Source organism: Hippopotamus amphibius, chromosome 11, assembly GCF_030028045.1.
Source record: "Hippopotamus amphibius kiboko isolate mHipAmp2 chromosome 11, mHipAmp2.hap2, whole genome shotgun sequence".
Taxonomy (NCBI): Eukaryota; Metazoa; Chordata; class Mammalia; order Artiodactyla; family Hippopotamidae; genus Hippopotamus; species Hippopotamus amphibius.
Window position 1 is genome coordinate 94152731 of NC_080196.1, and position 17926 is coordinate 94170656.

Consider the following 17926-nt stretch of genomic DNA (forward strand, 5'->3'; position numbering starts at 1 on the left):
CTATTAGAAGATTCATCAAGGTGAATAAGGGCTTGTTTGTTTAAATCCTTCCATACCTGAGAAAACTTAAAACCGTGTCTTACATACAGAACATGCTCAAAGATAATTGAAGAGCAAATGAACAAATGAATAGATGGAGAATAACTGAATACGCAAGTGACAGGTTCTGTTGCACAGTCTCTTTGGATTCATCTTTCATGAACCTCCAGGTATCAGAATGTGCAGTTTGAGATCAGGAAATCCGAGTTCTATGTTCAGATTGATTGGGGACTGCCATGTAACCTTCACTAAGTAGTACAGCCTTTCTCTGTCTCACAAGTTCATCAATTCAACAAATATTTGTTAAGTACTTTCTATATGCCAAGCAGTGAAACTTTCCCTATAAAGTTTATTTTTATCTCATTTCCCTCCTGGTAATAGACCTTGGTAGATTAAAGAAAAGTTACCTTGATTCTCCTTCTTTGGACCCAAATACTTCTTTACACAGACTAGCTGAGTATGTGGTACCTACAAGACTAGTTAATGAACAAATTATGTTATAATTTGACCATTCTTTGGATAGTGTTCCTAGAATATAAAGGAAAGAAGTAAGGGAGAGAGGGAAGGAGGGAGGGAGGAAGGAAGGAAGGAAATCTTCAAAGGGTGCTAATTAAATTAGCTATTAATTAAATTTGCAAACAAGTATATGTAATGAAGTAGAATTGAATATTGAATGTACTATATAAATTGCATCTTTCTTGAATATGAATTGCTCATGCTTTTAAGAGATCAATGCAATTGGCTGTGTTTGCTATCCACCCATTACACTTAATTAAACGGTTCAGGTCCAGTGGGGTCAGAGGTGTCCAGTAACGTTTAGCATCTGACAGGGGTCTAGTGCCTGTACTCTGTGCCTGAGGTAGCCCTGGTTCTCTGCAATGAGCAGGTGTCTGCATTAGGAAAACAGCTACCACTCTAATTTTCTCTAATTGACTCGTTGGCAGTGCTAACAGAGGGCAAAAGACGTAGGGGCATGGAGACTGGGCCCCGACAAGCACTTCGCATTGATGGGGCCACTGAGCGAAGTGCATAATCTGTAATGAATAAAGGACTATGCACTGTCAACCTAGTACATGCCAGTGGCATTTAATTCACACAAAATATTAATTAAAAATAATGATGTTCTCCTTACTGGTTTTTGTTACCAAGTACAGCGTCTTGGTCCAGCCCCTGAGGATCTGTCTGCAGGTGGTTTGATTCATTCCCTCAACCCCAGAGAGCCACACACATGCATCTCACTACCTTCATGCAAGCCTCAACAAAAGCTCTTAGAATAATGGGTCTCACACCTACCAAGTCTCTGGGGAAGAAGAATCAAAATTCTCCCCACTGCCCATTCCTTGTCTTCACAACTCCTATACTCAGTAAATGTGCATTTATTCCCTTTTTTTCCCTAGCCACAAAGAAGATACTGGCCAGAAGCCATGTATTTTGGATGCTAAAATGGTTATTAAGTATTTCTTTATCCTTCTTTTCCCAATGTGATGTACTCTATAGGAAAGGTTGGCCAAACTGATGAAAATCTGATCAATAATTTGAAATCTTTGGACTCACTCAGAATAGCCATAATTAAAAATAATCCCCAGGGACACCCACCAAAATTCAAGTTATCTCAGTACAATTCAATCACAGTGAATTCAAATGAGAAAATACTGCTATACGTTATTTTTCAGAGGCAACTGATACATATTTCAAGCCTATATGTGTATCATTTTAGCAAATCCAAAAAAATAAATTTACTCTCCTAATAGTCATTAAATGTATCTGAACAGTGGGGTCTGACCATAATTAATGATTAATTCATTTGGAATTCATTATGAAAGTATTAAATGTGTTTAACTCATTTGATGCTTCGAAAGAGGGAGCAATTCTAGGCAATTCTTTTGTGATTTATTGGTTTTAAAGTTTAAGAGCTCTGAGCATGTGCAGGAAAATAGCTCCACATTGCCCTCTAGTGGTGTGCTAGTAAATGACACCTTTTTTTTATATGGGGAGAAAACACAAACCCTTCTTCTCCTTTGCTCCCCATTCACTCTCACAGCTGTCTTTTCCCCTCAGTACACACTTAAAGGAGATGCCTCTATCGCAATATACAATGAAAGGGGATCAAAGCAATATAGTCCTATGCCCACTATTAACCAATAACTGGATAATATTCTTTAAGCTCTTTATTGGTATATAATTGCTTTACACTGTTGTGCCAGTTTTTGCTGTACAATAAAGTGAATCAGCTGTATTTATACATATATCCCCATATGCCCTCCCTCCCACGACTCCGTCCCACCCTCCCTATCCCAGCCCTCTAAGTCATCACCCATCATCGAGTTGATCTCCCTGTGTTATGCAGCAGCTTCCCGTTAGCTATCTATTTTACATTTGGTAGTATATATACATATGTCAATGCTATTCTCTCATTTCATCCCAGCTCCCCCTTCACCCCCACCCCGTGTCCTCAAGTCCGTTCTCTACATCTGCATCTTTATTCTTTCCCTGTCACTGGGTTCTTCAGAACCATTTTTTTAGATTCCAAATATATGTTAGCATATGTTGTTTTTCTCTTTCTGGCTTACTTCGCTCTGTATGACAGACTCTAGTTCCATCCACCTCCCTACAAAGTAACTCAGTTTCATTCCTGTTTATGGCTGAGTAATCTGAATAATATTTTTATTGTTGTTGTTCAGGCTGATTCAATATTGGATCAAGTTTGATGGGGGTATGGAAAGATTCTGTTTTCTCCTTAGAGATCCAGATGCAATTTGACAAAAGCCCTGTATAGAGGCCAGAGAAAGCCCACAATATGTTGATTAGCAGGTAGAGTGTGAAGAACTTAAAGAAGCTTCTTGAAAAAGGTAGACAGAAGGGGATGTGAAGTTGTCTTAGGTCTCTTACTTCTAGGTAGCTCAGTGTTACTTTAGAAATGTCAGTGAACTTACTTGATCCTCAAATTACTGACAACAGCGAAAGACCAGATCAAAAAGTCTTGGAGACCCCTAGCTCTAGCAATATCCTTATATCAGTAACAACTCCATGGCAAACCTTTTTATGTTTCCGAAAATAAGCCATTACCACTTTCTACTTAAATTGAAACCTGGTCACCCTTAAGGTGTACACAAGATAGGATTTGTGGAATTTAGCGGTTAGTGTAATTCATTAATCCAACAGCTGGAAAATTATAAAACTCTGTACTCTTTGCTACCATACTCTATACCACGGCTAGACAGTGAGTGGAAGAAGCTGCTGTTACTCAGATGAGTAGAGACTTGACGGGTATCGATATTGGCAAGGGTCAGTATTGAAATGACAATGACCTCACCTTTACTGTGGGCGGAGATTAAGAAATGGTGGTGACTGCTCAGGAGCCAGATGGAAGCCAGATGAGGTCCTTCACATTGAGACAAAAATTCAAACCAGTAATATGAGAACGAACCAGTTAAGGTCCTTTTAATGTTTTAAAATGAGAAATCATGCATACTCCCCAAACTGAAAGCCAATAGTGCAGTAATGCTGCAGAGGCTCTTACAGAGTGTATTGTGTGAGGAGGTATAAACTGGGCAGCTGGGAGGCGGGGACAGAGTGGTGAAGGCATGAATTCAATGTCACATGGACCAGGCTGACCAGCTGGAAGTTTCAGCATTAACCCTGAGCAGGAAGTTCAGAGCTCAAGTCAGACATTCTTCCCTCTGAATTCCAGTTTAAATTGGAGAGGTCCACATAAAACAAGCATAATCAATAGCCTTGCATAAAGGAGACCTTCTTTATTATTTTATGTTTACCGTCCTTACCATATCATATAGTTTCTACCTGGTTGCTGTTGATCTTATGGTTGACATCTTGACTAAGGAAGCCCAGACTTTGTTAGCGATTCTTGCATGAATACATACATACTTGCATGTAGTTGTATATGTAGAAATCTGAGGTTATAGACTACTGGCCATAGACCTGGATTCAGTTCAGAGATATGTTTTGTTTTGCCAGCACAGGTTTATTTTCTTTATTTAAATTATTTACCAACATTTGAAAATTTGGTGATTTCCCATAAAAATCTGGATTTCCAGAAAATTTGACAACAGCAGGACTGCTCTCCATAGGCTAATAACACCTTGAAGCTGAGTGCTGGCCCCACTCCTTTGGTGAATTACTTAGTTGTATCCCTGTCCGGCATCCTCTTCCCCTATTGTCTTTCATATACTGTAGCCAAATGTCTTTGTCTCTCCCTCCCTCTCTCAGGTTTAGAAACAAAGGCAAAAACAAAAATAAAATTCTAACTTCTAAGCATGTGAGTTTGGCATTCCTGATCTCTCACTCTCACTCCCTTGATAAAGAAATACATAGACAAATGCAAATATATAGTATATGTATATTAGGTGAAACCAAATGCAGTTTCACCCAAAAGAAGTAATTTTCTATGGTTTGAACCTAATATAAATGTTTATATTGTAGTTGAATATATGTTTGAAATCAGACTTTGACTTCACTCCAGTAACTGTAAAGTACATTTTTCCTAGTAGAAAAATAATTTGGTGATCTTCCTGTTTTTTTCAATCTGTCCCATATTTTTCCTGAGATTTTTTTTTTCATCCATCCTTCTACCTCTAAATCCTACTCATGCCCTTCAGTCCTAGTTCCAAGTCTTTGATGACTCAATCCCTCACTAATTTTTAGGCCTCTACACTCATATAGCATTCATATGTTGTACCACATACTTTATTGCTTAATTTTATGTAGTCTTTCATTGTTTCTTCTGCCCAGAATTATGACTGTAACCTGACAACAAAGGTCCATCTTTTCCAAATATTCTTGGATCTCCAATAGCATTTAACACTTGTTGACGAATTGCTTTCTTTTTGGTAAACTAAGTTGACAACATAAATCTAAAAAAATAAATATCCCCTCTTTGTAGGCAAAGTAATTCACTGAATAGAAGCCCTTTGACTGTATTAAATGTAATTTTTTTTATTCTTCTTGTTGTATTGTGGTTCTTGTGTCATTGAGATTTGGAATGTCAAATCTTTAATGCTCATATTTAGGTCACATAAAAATTTCATGAAGGAAAATCCATCTAATAAATTTTCAAAGAACATTGTCCGAGATAAATTCATTCATTTTAAAAGCTTTTTTATTGTAAAATAAAACACAGACACAGAAAACCACATGAAACAAATGTATCACCTCATGAATTATTTTAAGTTAGAGTTTAACCTGTTTCTTTGCTCTATTTCCTGCAAACTGGCATTTGGATCCAGGAGTTTGATCAGACTAAGTTGGTTCAATTCCTTTGCAAATCTCTAGAGGGTAGTGTGTTCTTTCATTAGGAGGTAAATAATGCTGAGATATCTCTATTTTATCTTAGCAATCATGAATCCTTAATGCATAGTTTCATTTGTTCATTGGGGCTGAAAAATAGCAATATTTGAATTTTATCATTTGTTTCTTATTAGTTAGTTGGAATAATACTATAAGAGGTTTGGTTACACAGTGGTAGAGTTTATTCAAGAAAGACATGATAAATATTTGACTCTTTACCCACACTTACAGATAGTAATTTGGTTCCCTATCAATCTCAGAAGTGACCAACTCTTATTATTCTTTAAAATCTCTTTATAGTCATATATATTTGCTAAGTTTTATTTTATTGCAACTCTTATGTTTATTAAAGTTCAGATTGTCCTCATCTTTGGTCTGTGGAAGCCTCTTCCAGGCTGATTCCAAATCCATCTGACACAATCCTATTAGTCCTTGATTATTTCCTTTCTGTTTGGTATGTCAGGATGCCTCGGGCTCAAATGCTGTGTTTCCTGCCTCAGACTATGAATCAGCCAGTTCTCCAAGAAGCCCTTGTTTCTTGCAGTGCAAAATATTTTTTTCAAAATCTCAGTTTGGGTGCTAGGGATACCTGTTGTTATTTGAGTCAGTGTTTCTAGACATTTTCAGTGGACAGAATTAGAGATAAAATACCTTTTGAGTTTAAACTGATTTTTCAATTAAATTTTAGGAACACAATACTTCATCTCTTCTGTTTTACATCTGTATGTCCTTCTGTTCATACCAGGAGCCTGGTTCTCAAGGACACAGGGTAGATAGAATTTCTCACGATTACTCATTTGCTCTGTCTTGTATTGCATTGGTCTCAGAATAACAATAATAATAGTATTACCATCAATAATAATTACTGAAACATTTTTGCATATACCATTCATATTCTCCCTTAATTCTGTCTTATGATTGTAATATAGGTACAGTAACAGAGCAGGTAGCCTTGCAAAAGAAAATTTCTCCCTTTTAACCCTCGTTTAGTCTTAGTTCATTAAATTTATTCTTCACCAGTTAGCTATTAGGTCAGTATCTCCCCTGGTCATTTTCAATGTCTAAAGCTCATTTTCTAATAGTCCTCGGGATCAGGGGAACAATATCCCCTGATTACTTGCAAGGTGATAACAGTTTGGGTGAGCCCTTTATATTTAAAGTTAACTTTTGTTGACTGTAAAATCCTTGAATCACATTTTCTTACCTTGAGTAACTCAAATCACTTCAGTTTCTCCTGGCACAAAATGGTGCTGTCAAAAAGTCTGGTAATAATCTAATTTTCCCTCTTATAAGTCACATATTCTTTTTGTCCACATGCCTAAAAGATTTTTTCTAAGTCAGCAAAAATTTCTTAAATTACATTTTTTCATATACATTTGTTCTGTTCCCTTTGTTTTTTTTTTTCCTCAAAGACAACTATTACTCCAATGTTAGCTCTTCCTTCTCTAATATTTATTCCTTTCTCCTGAATTCTTTTTTTGTTCTTTCTTAATTTATATTTGTTTTGTTTGTTTCTCCTTGTCACATTTATTTGTTCACCTAATTACACTTTATTTCTAAAATTACTTCTTCACTTACATATAATTCTTTCTCAAGTTATACCACCTCATTTCTGAGTTTTTCTAATTCTGATTTATGTTAACTCTTGCATATCTGGTATTTCATTTTCTTAATATTGTTTAGCTCATTTTGAAACAGTAAATTGCAGGTTTAATCTCTTTTTCTTGTGTATTTTTGATCCTTTTATGTGTGTGTACTTGTTTGTAGAATAATATTCTCCTCAGTTTATTTTGTAAGGAATTTAACCTTAACAAATTTTTGTTGCTTGCTTTTATGTGATTTGTTTCCCTGCAATCCCAGAAGTTCAAATAGCGTTTCTAATTACACAAAGTTCCCTGTCCTGCTGTTTTCCTTAGACCAGGGCTCAGGGCTCAGCAAACTATAGTCTGTGGGTCAAATCTGGCCCGGGTCCTGTTTTTGTTTGGGCCCCAGTGAAATAAGAACGGTTTTTATATTTTCAAAGAGTTGTAAACAAGCAAACAAAACAAGCATAGATGAATATGTGACAGAGACTAAGTGGTCTGCAAAGCTGTATTGACTATCTTGGCCTTTTACAGAGAAGTTGGCCAAACTCTGAGACACATTAAAAACTGTGGCACTTTGCTTTCTGAATTTTTGTGACTATTCTTCTCTCCTACTTTTATCTGGACTTTCTCTTCCTTTCATGTCTGTTGCTTCTGTTTTACTCATAAATTTTAAATATATTCTGACTAGTTTATCCCCAGTGTGAACCCTGTCCTGGAAAGGAGATTTTGTAGGTTAGTTTCAAGTATTTACATTTACTGCTCTCAGAGTGGCCTATTGATAGTTATTTTAGGATTACTGTTTTCAGGTTTGATGCTTCCTTCCGATTTCTCTTAAAAGATACAGATAACATGCAGGTTCTAAGGTCCTTGTTGGTTTGTCCACATCCACTTGTATTTTAGAGTGTGAGCATGTAGACCTCATCGCCTTGTTTTGTCGTAAATGTCAAAATGCCTTTGGTTTTCTATCTACTCCTTGTCTCTTTCTTTGTGGAGATTCAGAAAGATCAAAAAACTATATTGCCACCACTGCTACCTTCTTCCCAGAGTCAAACTCATTTTTCAACAACCGTTTGCTTAATTGATTATTTAAATTGATTTCAGAAAGAAGTTTATCCTGAAATTTCAGTATATTAAATAAATTAACACGTTTCTACTTTTTTTTCTTTTTTTCTCCAGAGTCAAGTTCCCATTATGTAATCTCCCTAAAAGCTTTCAACAATGCAGGAGAAGGAGTTCCTCTTTACGAAAGTGCTACCACCAGATCTATAACAGGTAAGCTAAAATGGTTAATTCTCTTGAGACAAAGCATTTGAGTTATGGTGAAAAAAACAAATTAAAGTGAAACAAAACAAAATACAAAGAAAAAATTTATGTAATCATGTCTTAAGCCTTATGTGTATGTATGTATATATACACACACAATGTATTATTTTTTGGTTATCAAAATTAAGTGAGAGGGATCCAGTCTATAAATCAGTAAATGGACTTAGAAAATGTAGATCTCTTATTCTCTTTTCCCAGTTGCTTCATATTTTGGCATCCTGATATCACTGTTCATTCCCCTGGCAGTTTGTCTCAAATCAATGCAATGTAGACAAGAGGGTCTCTGCAGAAAGGCCACCAAGTACCTGAATGGACACTTGCTTCTCTGCAGAGGGCCCTTCAAGCTGATATGACAAGGATGAACTGACCTCATGGGGCTAGTTTGGGCTGAACTGAGTCACACAGTGGCTTCTTTCTGAGTTGGGCCAATAGGTTATCCCAACCGTGTCCAGGGCCACTGCACATTAAAAGGATTGGCTGCTTCAAGGGCTTATCACCTCTAGGAATCGCTACGTGAGTTGGACTTTAAAGGTAGCACAGGAAAGAAACAGGGCTCAAGGAAATGAGAAAGGAATGGGTAAGAAAGCAGGATTCCAGCCATTTTTGGAGACTATTTGTGAACAAGGCTGGACCTACTCAGAAATGGAATCAGTACCACTTCTGTGGGGCTTGTTGATGACCCCGTCACATGACGCAAAGTCACATGACCACTCCCAATAGCCTTATGTCTGAAATGTGAAAGTAAAACCAACCAGTTCCCTTTTTTTAATGAATACATTGATCCTGCTCCCTTTCAAAACTCACAACCCTCAGGCCTCATTCAACTTATCAGCTATTTTCACCTTAATGAGAACAAAGGATCTGTGAGCAGGATTTAATAGTGAGAACCAGAGAACGTGAAAAATTACTAGGGTACCTGAGTATGAGTCCTGGCAGGTAGGGATAAATGAACATAAATAATTTTTAAAAATAAATAATTCCGCTACCACCTAAATTTATGAGAACTTTGTACAGTTTGTTTTCCAAATCCAGACGCTTCGTACCATCTTTAGAATATACAGTTGTAAACCAAATTCACAGTTTTTATGTGATGATTTTCAGAGTGTACCATCACTTTATTGATTTCAACCAGATTTCCTTGTAAAGCAAAGATCTTATTCCAGAGTCTCCTTGAATCTTTGGCTGCTGGTTTCAGCGTCCATGGTCTGTCTGAAGTGGTAGGCAGAAGCTCGGGTGCATGTCGGTATATTAATTTTATCTGTGGAGACAGTATATATCTTACATTGTGTTATCACAGGGGCTCATGACTCCCCAAAAAGGGTAAATAAGAAATATTACCCTAGAGAACTTTTACTATCAAACGTGTTGTCTCTAAATGTAGAGAAATGAGGCAAATAGAGGGCCAGGATGCTGCCAAAATTTCTTTGAGAGATAGCAATCACTTTGGCTGTGCCCTTTCTTCCCATAACGTTTATTCAGTAAGCCAGCTCTTTCCTGCCTAGGGTAAAAGATGGTAAAAAGTCATTGATGTGGCTTGCAATCAGGCCATGCAAAATTGTACCATGGCCAGTCTTTTAGAACTTTTATTTTCTTGTCAAAACTAAAGCCACAAAGAAGGAACACTAAGATGACCCCCCAAAAATCAATTTTTGAGCAGGAACTAGTAGTGTTAGATTCAGTAGAGTTCAGATAAGCTGAGGATAAGTTACTCAGAGAGAGCAAGTTGAGGCGTTATTAACTTCTTTTCCCTTAGCATTTGTTGTCATTCTTTAATTCTTAGCATATGGCATACCCAGAGTGGTTTCTAAAATACCAGTGATCCATAAGACAGTTGTTTCCTGCTATGAATAACCCTAATGGATCTGAGAAATCAAATAATACTGAAAGTTGGAAAATGTGTTAGGGATTTTCTTATTGAAGAAAAGTCAGTAAGGGGTTGGAGAGGATGAATAAATGTAGCCCTTTCCACATCCCTGCCTAGACGTGGCAGACTTATTTTATTGTGTTTTCACACGTCATAGAGAACAAAGGACAAATAAATGCAATCAAAGGCTATGGTTCTGGGAGAAACTCTCTCAATAAATGTGTCCCAGGGCTACATAGAAGAGATTCTCAGTCTCTGAGCTTCTGCAAAGTATTCTCGTGAGCAGTCTTGGAAAAGGCCAACATAAAATAATAAAAGAAAAAAAAAATCAGAGGCAGTAAATGCATCAGGCTGGAGTAAGTATCAGGCTATGGTACTTTCCACATGGGTGTGCTCATAGATGCTGGTCCACTCTGGACCTCATCTCATTCTCAACACATTGGCATTAGAACTGAGGAAAGTTTCACCAGGTCAAATGGGCAGGTTAAGAGTTTTATTTTTTTTTTTGCTGCATTTTTTGCAATTTTATTTCATATTGTTGCAACAAAAAGGCATTCTGAGCCTGGAGAAAGGAAGAGAGCAGGGGAAGGATGAGGTGTGTTATTTGAATTTGTTTATTCTCAATTGTTTCATAAGTGTCTAAATGAAGTACAATCCTGATGTAAAATTGGGTTACTTTTTTAAAAAGATTGTTTTGAACTTCAGTATATTGACCAAACACTTATATGTTCTTACCAAAACAGCTATTAGGAATTGAATAGGTTTCTCTTCTTAACAAAAAGTTTTAAAGCTGTATTTTGTGTTTTCATCTTTTTTCTCCACTCTTTTGAATATCTCCACTAAAAATCAGTGGTATATAAGGCACCCAGGAGTACCCAGAAGAAAAAGAAAAACTTAAAAAAAATTTTGGTTTGATAGCAAAATAATGTTTTTAATTCAACTACTCAGTTTCTGACCTGAGAGGGAAAGATAATGAGCAATATAGGTAGCGTAGATTTAGAGCAGCGCTTGCTACCTGCTACCATGTTCTGCTTTGTTGGAAATATCGTACTGTGTCTGTACTATCCAGTATGGCAGGCACGAGGCTCATTTGGCTGTTGAACATCTGAAATTGGCTAGTACAACACAATAAATAAATTTTAAATTTTATTCAATTTTAATTAATTTGAAGTTAAATTGTCCATGTAACTAGTGGCTATTGTATTAGCCCAGCTATGGAGGAAGTGACAAATAGTAAAAGTCATGCCTGAAAAAAAATTCCTCTATAATAAGCAAGGAACACTTGGCCAGGGTAGAAATTTTTGAATTATATGAGTTCATAGATATTCACCAACAAACAGCATTACTTGAAATTTAGGGATGCATTCTGGAATTGAGACTCTGAGAAACTCAACAAGTCATGAAAAGCATACTTTTTCTAAAATCCAGGAATAGCAGCGTTGAGCATTACCATTTCTTAAAGTAGAATCACTACTTTTCAAAATCTTATATAGGGTACCTGTGAAAAACTGTGAAGTCAGTGTAGGTTTATCAACAAAACTAGATTAAGCAACAGATAGGGTAACATGAATATGAGTTGGTCTAAATGGAGTTTGCAATTGAGAACAGTACTTGCGCTCCGCCCACACCCCCGCCCCTTAAAAGTCCTCTTGATAAGTCAGCTAGGAATAGACTCAAGTCAAGTGAGGCTACACCTGCTTTAGTTTTGCCAGAAGATTCCACTGATGCACCAGCCTGATGACTGATTAGGTTACTCCTAGAGGCTGCAGTGTCTTCAGCTGCTTCTTCATCATTCCATAAATCCATTCGGGTTTAAAGGAGCCCTTAATAAAAAGACACATCAAAGGAAATATGAAAAGCCTGGGCTCTGTCATTAAATTTTAAACACACATTTTTCTTTCTCTTTCTATTTTTTTGTCTTCCTTTTGTTCTGTTTTTGTTTTCAGATTTTATATTTTGCTCCAAAGACTGCAGCCCAGCAAACTACTAAATAATTCATTAGAAAACAGTGATGAGTAGGAGGTAGACATTTAAAATTCAGTGGACAAAGTGAAGTAATCATCAAAATCAGTCCGTAGTCTCTATACTATAATTAAAAATATAAGCTCTATATGTTTACTGCTTCAGATACTCTACATTTTAGTAGGTCTCGTCTCCCCAAATGCAATCATATACCCAGCCTGAGAGCTCATCTGGTTTTTTGTTAGTGAGAGCACGTTATATGATTTCAAGGAAAATTTTTAACAAATGTAAATGTCTTAGGTAATAAAGGCTCAAAATTGGACTCTGGTTACAGCCACAAAAAAAGCTCCCCTGATTCTGAAATCCCCAGCATAAAAACAAATACAAGATTCTTCTAGAGAATTTTATGAAACCACACACATCATTATGCAGATTCTTATTGTGTTACGGATTGAAGCATGTGTGTATCTTAGCGCAAATCTCATCAGGCTGTAAGTAGTTCATTCTGTCTCCCCACCCAATAATATGAACTCTTTCCATGAAACTTAAAATTTTAGAACAAGGAATGTAGAATATAGAAATGCCATAGAGAACTTAATTACTCTGTGAGAATGTGGGCAAAATGAACCCTTCTATACTCTCTAAGAATTTCAAACTAACCATACCACGTGCTATGTAAAACCTAATTATCACATCATTGAACCGTGTGGTCCATGGACTTGGTGGCTTTGTGCAGGAGTAGCTGTAGACAGATTGCTGTAGACCTTAGAGCCCTTTGGTCTTTATCTTTTGTTTGGCTCTTACCTAAACAATATTTATGCAGATAGATTCTAAGCGATAATAAAAGCATTAGAGATACCAAATCAAGTTAGAGAATGAGGAGAAAAACAAACAAATAAATAACAAAACAGATATTAGATAGGCATTTATTTCCCTTGCAGGAGTAAATAAACCAGACACTCCTTAGTATTTTGTTTTTTTAAGTTATCTGAATAGTTATACAACTGATAAATTCTCTATTGGATATTTTAAGAAGCAAAGTGCAACATTCCAAGAAAAAAAAATGAACTTTTAAAATCTATAACTAGAAGTGACAGCCAAATTGATAAAACCACTCTAAGGAAATGAGTAAATTATGGAAAATAGTCAGTTACTTTTGTCATCTAGCAATACTGTTTCTAATGAGTTTTCCGATTGAATTAATTGTATTTTTTTCTGTTCTTCTCATGTTCCCTTTCATCATTATTGCCATGCATTTAACTCATTGTGATGTGTTGCCACTGACGTTTATTTCTTTAACTCTTTTATTTGTGTATTTATTTGTTTGTTTCATTTGGTGGGTTTTTAAACCCAGATCCCACTGACCCAGTTGATTATTATCCTTTGCTTGATGATTTCCCCACCTCGGTCCCAGATGTCTCCACCCCCATGCTCCCACCAGTAGGTGTACAGGCTGTGGCTCTTACTCACGATGCTGTGAGGGTCAGCTGGGCAGACAACTCTGTCCCTAAGAACCAAAAAACGTCTGAAGTGCGACTTTACACTGTCCGGTGGAGGACCAGCTTTTCTGCGAATGCGAAATACAAGGTGAAATTCTGATTGATAGTATGAAATTTAACATGAACTGTCATTTGTTTAATACATTGTTTTAAATGCTTCCTGGACTGTCATGAGTCATTTTGCTGCAGTGACACGAAATGGAAAACAAAGCATTTTAAGAACTCAGTATCTAAAATTGGCATGGGAACTATTGTGTCTTAGGAAACAATTCTAACGCAAGGTAGAAAAACGTCAAGAGCTGCAAAATGTTATTTGAATTCCACCAGATGTTGGGTTTGTATAAATAATGTGATTTTGTACAAGGGAATGCCATTTTCTATTGAAAATAGCAGAGCTCTACATTCATTTTTTGGTTAGATCTTGGTGTTTTTCTTTTCATTTGGAATCTAGATTTATACCAAAGGCACCCCTATTAATGTTACAGAGACCCATCTTATAGTGAATATGAAAAGTGATACATGATGATTTTTTATACCATCCCTAGATGGTGAGCACACTCTAAGCCATTAACATATACTTCCTCATTTAGCCTTGAAACACCCTCATGTGGTAAAGAAAATTCACAATGCACACTCCCCTTTAACTAATATGAATTAGACCAACTCCTTTATTGCTGTCCTATCACTGAGTCATCTCATAACCCCCCAAGAGCTCCTGAGAGATACTCTTTTGAGGCATTGTCATGACTACTTTCATATTTCTATCAGCTAGCCTCAGCAACTCCAACAATTAGTCATTTATATACTGAAACGATTTTGTTACCTCCTAAGCCTACCACGTTAGTAGTGTATAGAAACAATACACAGGGACTTCCCTGATGGTGCAGTGGTTAAGAATCTGCCTGCCAGTGCAGGGGACACAAGTTCCCTGGGCCATTAAGATCCCACATGCCGCGGAGCAAATAAGCCCGTGCACCACATCTACTGAGCCTCCACTCTAGAGCCCATGAGCCACAACTATTGAGCCCATGTGCCAGAACTACTGAAGCCCACACTCCTAGAGCCTGTGCTCCGCAACATGAGAAGCCACTGCAGTAAGAAGCCCGCACACAGCCAGGATGAGTAGCTCCCGCTCGCCGCAACTAGAGGAAGCCCGTGTACAGCAACGAAGACCCAATACAGCCAATAAATAACAAATAAATTAAAAAAATAAACAATACACAAATGTAGAGTAAAATAAGATCAACAAGTAATTATTAACCACCTACCATTTACTTAGAACTATGCCAGATCATAGAGGCAGTTTAACGTGCTCTAGCCCTTACTTCACGTACTTAAAATCATTACTTGTAATTTGGGGATGCATTATACACTCAGCTCCATAGTTGTACTTCAAAGAATTCATATGTTTAATTTACATATTAAATAAGTGAATATTTAAAATATTCACAGGATGATTATTTAGGGTGAAGAAGGTAGCTTTAAAAGTAAGAGCCTTAAAGTGGGGGCGGGGAGAGGGCAAATTGGATGAAGACAGTCAAAAGGTACAGACTTCCAGTTAAAAGATAAATAAGTACGAGGGATGTCATGTACAACATGATAAACACAATTAACACTGATGTATGTTATATATGGAAGTTAAGAGGATAAATCCTAAGAGTTCTAATCACAAGGAAAAAATATTTTTTCTATGTATTAAATTTTGTATCTGTATGAGATGATGGGCATTCACTAAACTTATCATTAAGTGGTAATCATTTTATGATGTATGTAGGTAAGATCATTATGTTGTGTACCTTAAACTTACATGGTGCAATGTTTCGATTATATCTCAATAAAACTGGAAGGAAAAAAAAAAAACAGCATAAATGTTACCCAACAACAAAGGAACCAGTAGTTCAACCCTGGCACGCCAAAATCTTCATACTTCCCTTACATCCCTCCTCTTGACCACTCTACTGGGGGGGCTTTCAGGGAGAATGTGGATCTCCTGGTACTTTATCCAATGTTCTTTCCACTAAACTGCCATCTTGCTTAATCTGGCTTCAAGCCAGAGGTAGTTTGGGGGGATGAAAATATCCTTTGGAAATTTCTGACTCTAAAGACCCTGGAGTTAAAGCAAAATCCCACCAATAATTTTGTAAGTCTGCCTCTTTTTTCCTGAAGTCATGCTGGATCTGCTTCTAGTTTCATTCAAACTTTAAGTAGCATAAAATTCACATTTCATAGTAAATCAGTTTTTAGTTGAAACCATTTAAAAAACAGTTTTCTTTGGTTCTGCCTCTCTGCTAGGTCAGGTACTTGGAGAAACTCTCCAGGCAAGCCCAAATAGTATCATTGATATGTGTTGTCAGTATCCTATCCATCTCCTTACAGTATCAGATTTAAGACTCAGCAGAACTATAAATAAAGATAACATTATCAGATAAGACAACGAATGAAACATTTTTATAAAAATCTCTCTTTATATTACCCAATTCTAAGTTTACTTTTAAAAGACTACTTTAAAATTTTTATGCTTATGGTTGCTGTACTTTGTGGATACAGTCATTTCACAGAATGGCCGTGGGTACCTTGCCAGCATGTGAAATGTTCTGAAGGACAATGATTGTTCTCTGCAGAATGATTTGAGTTCCAAAATTTCTGGAGGCAATTTTTTTTTTCAGTTGAATAGTTAATAGAACAGACAGAGAATTATTGACCCTCATAAATAGTGCCTACAATGTGAGACCCAACCAAAAACCATCCTCTGTAAGGAGAGGCTGATTTCTCTTCTGGATTGAAGTTTGAGAATAGAAAAAAATATTTCAACTGTATTTTCTCTCCCCATCATCTTCCCTGACCCAATAAGTCTTTAAATTACTAACCTCCTATCCCCCTTCTCACATATACACACTCTACACCCACACTCTGAGAAGAAGGGTTAGAGCAAAGAGTTAGGTAAGTAAGATAGCTGGATAGCAAGGATAAATGTAGAGCATATATGATCTACTAGAAAGACATACAATAGATTTAAATTTTACAAATAATGGTAATAGAGTGCTTTGTTTTTGCATTTTGAACTTTTCAAACCACGGCCATATCTATTACTTCATTTCACTCCCCACTAAGCTTCATAAGCTAGGCAGAGCAACACAAAATAATGGGGGAAAAATAGATACCTGGAGTAAAATAAATGGGGCTCTGGAGTGGGCTTTGGTATGTTCGGTCACGTGACTTAACTTGTTTAATCTTTTTTCTCATCTATGTGATCATGATATTGACATCTACTATCAATATAAAAAGAATAAGTAAGATTCTTCATAGCTAAGTATGTATGTAGAGATCTTTATGAAGATTTAGACAGGCTGTATAATGTGACAAAATTCACCCTTTAAACTAGAGCTGGAACTCAAAGACGTGATGGCATTACCCAGGCCTCTCCCCATAGGAGTACCTTTCTACTTCATTTAGTTGCACATCAATCCATAACCCAGACATGCATATTTTGATTGTCCAAAACTCTATGTTGACCTTCCTTATCAAATTTTTTGTAGCTTATTTTCTACTTAAGTGATTCATCATTTGATGTTTTATATCTTTCCGTTCAAAACATATTCATTGCCTGACTAGTGCTTACCAGATAATAGCATGTATATTAGAGGAGATAGAAAGTTGTGCAAGACTCAGTCTCAGCCCTCATGATGTTTACGGTTCAATGGAGAATTTATCAAAATGCCATATATATATGTGTATATATGTATATATATACACCACATATAGAGTGTCTATATATCACACTAGACAAGACAATGCACAAAATATTGTACATAACGTTTATTTAGTACTTACTCTGGGCCATATACTGTATTTTACTTGACTTATTTCACACTTTAAATAGCACTGTAAGGTAAGTGCTATGGTTATTTCCATTTTATAGATGAGGAAACTGTGGCTCAGAGAGGTAGTACCTGGATATTTTGCACCCCCCCCCCCCACATACATACAGCTGTGATTTTCTATCAATACTTCTAGGCTAATGATTTACGATGAACAGTAACTTTTCATGAAGTTCCTGAGAAAACTCAGTGAATTCATGGTATTTATAGAACGCAAGCGTATCATTCAAGAATACAAACAAGAAATATAAGAATTCAAGAAACACAAGGACGGATGGTATTGCTTAGTTGCCTCCCAAATGCCAGTTGTGTCTATGCTCAGTGATTAGTTTTATCAAAGTGTGGATCTTCCCTCCTAACTGGAATATTTCTCATTGCCCCATTTCTGCCCTTATTTCCATTTCTAAGACTTAGAGGTATTCATGACAGGGAAGGAGGGCAAGATTGGAAGTTATATATCAGCCTGTCAGA

General features: G+C 36.6%; 1 protein-coding gene across 1 annotated transcript in view; it reads left to right on the top strand.

The window, feature by feature from the left end:
• DCC (DCC netrin 1 receptor) overlaps positions 1-17926 on the top strand; it is a 798936-nt gene that overhangs the window by 634905 nt on the left and 146105 nt on the right. Inside the window, exons 17-18 of the mRNA XM_057698213.1 lie at positions 8106-8201; positions 13433-13665. Of these exons, the coding sequence (XP_057554196.1) occupies positions 8106-8201; positions 13433-13665 (329 nt within the window). The remainder of the gene's footprint in view (positions 1-8105; positions 8202-13432; positions 13666-17926) is intronic.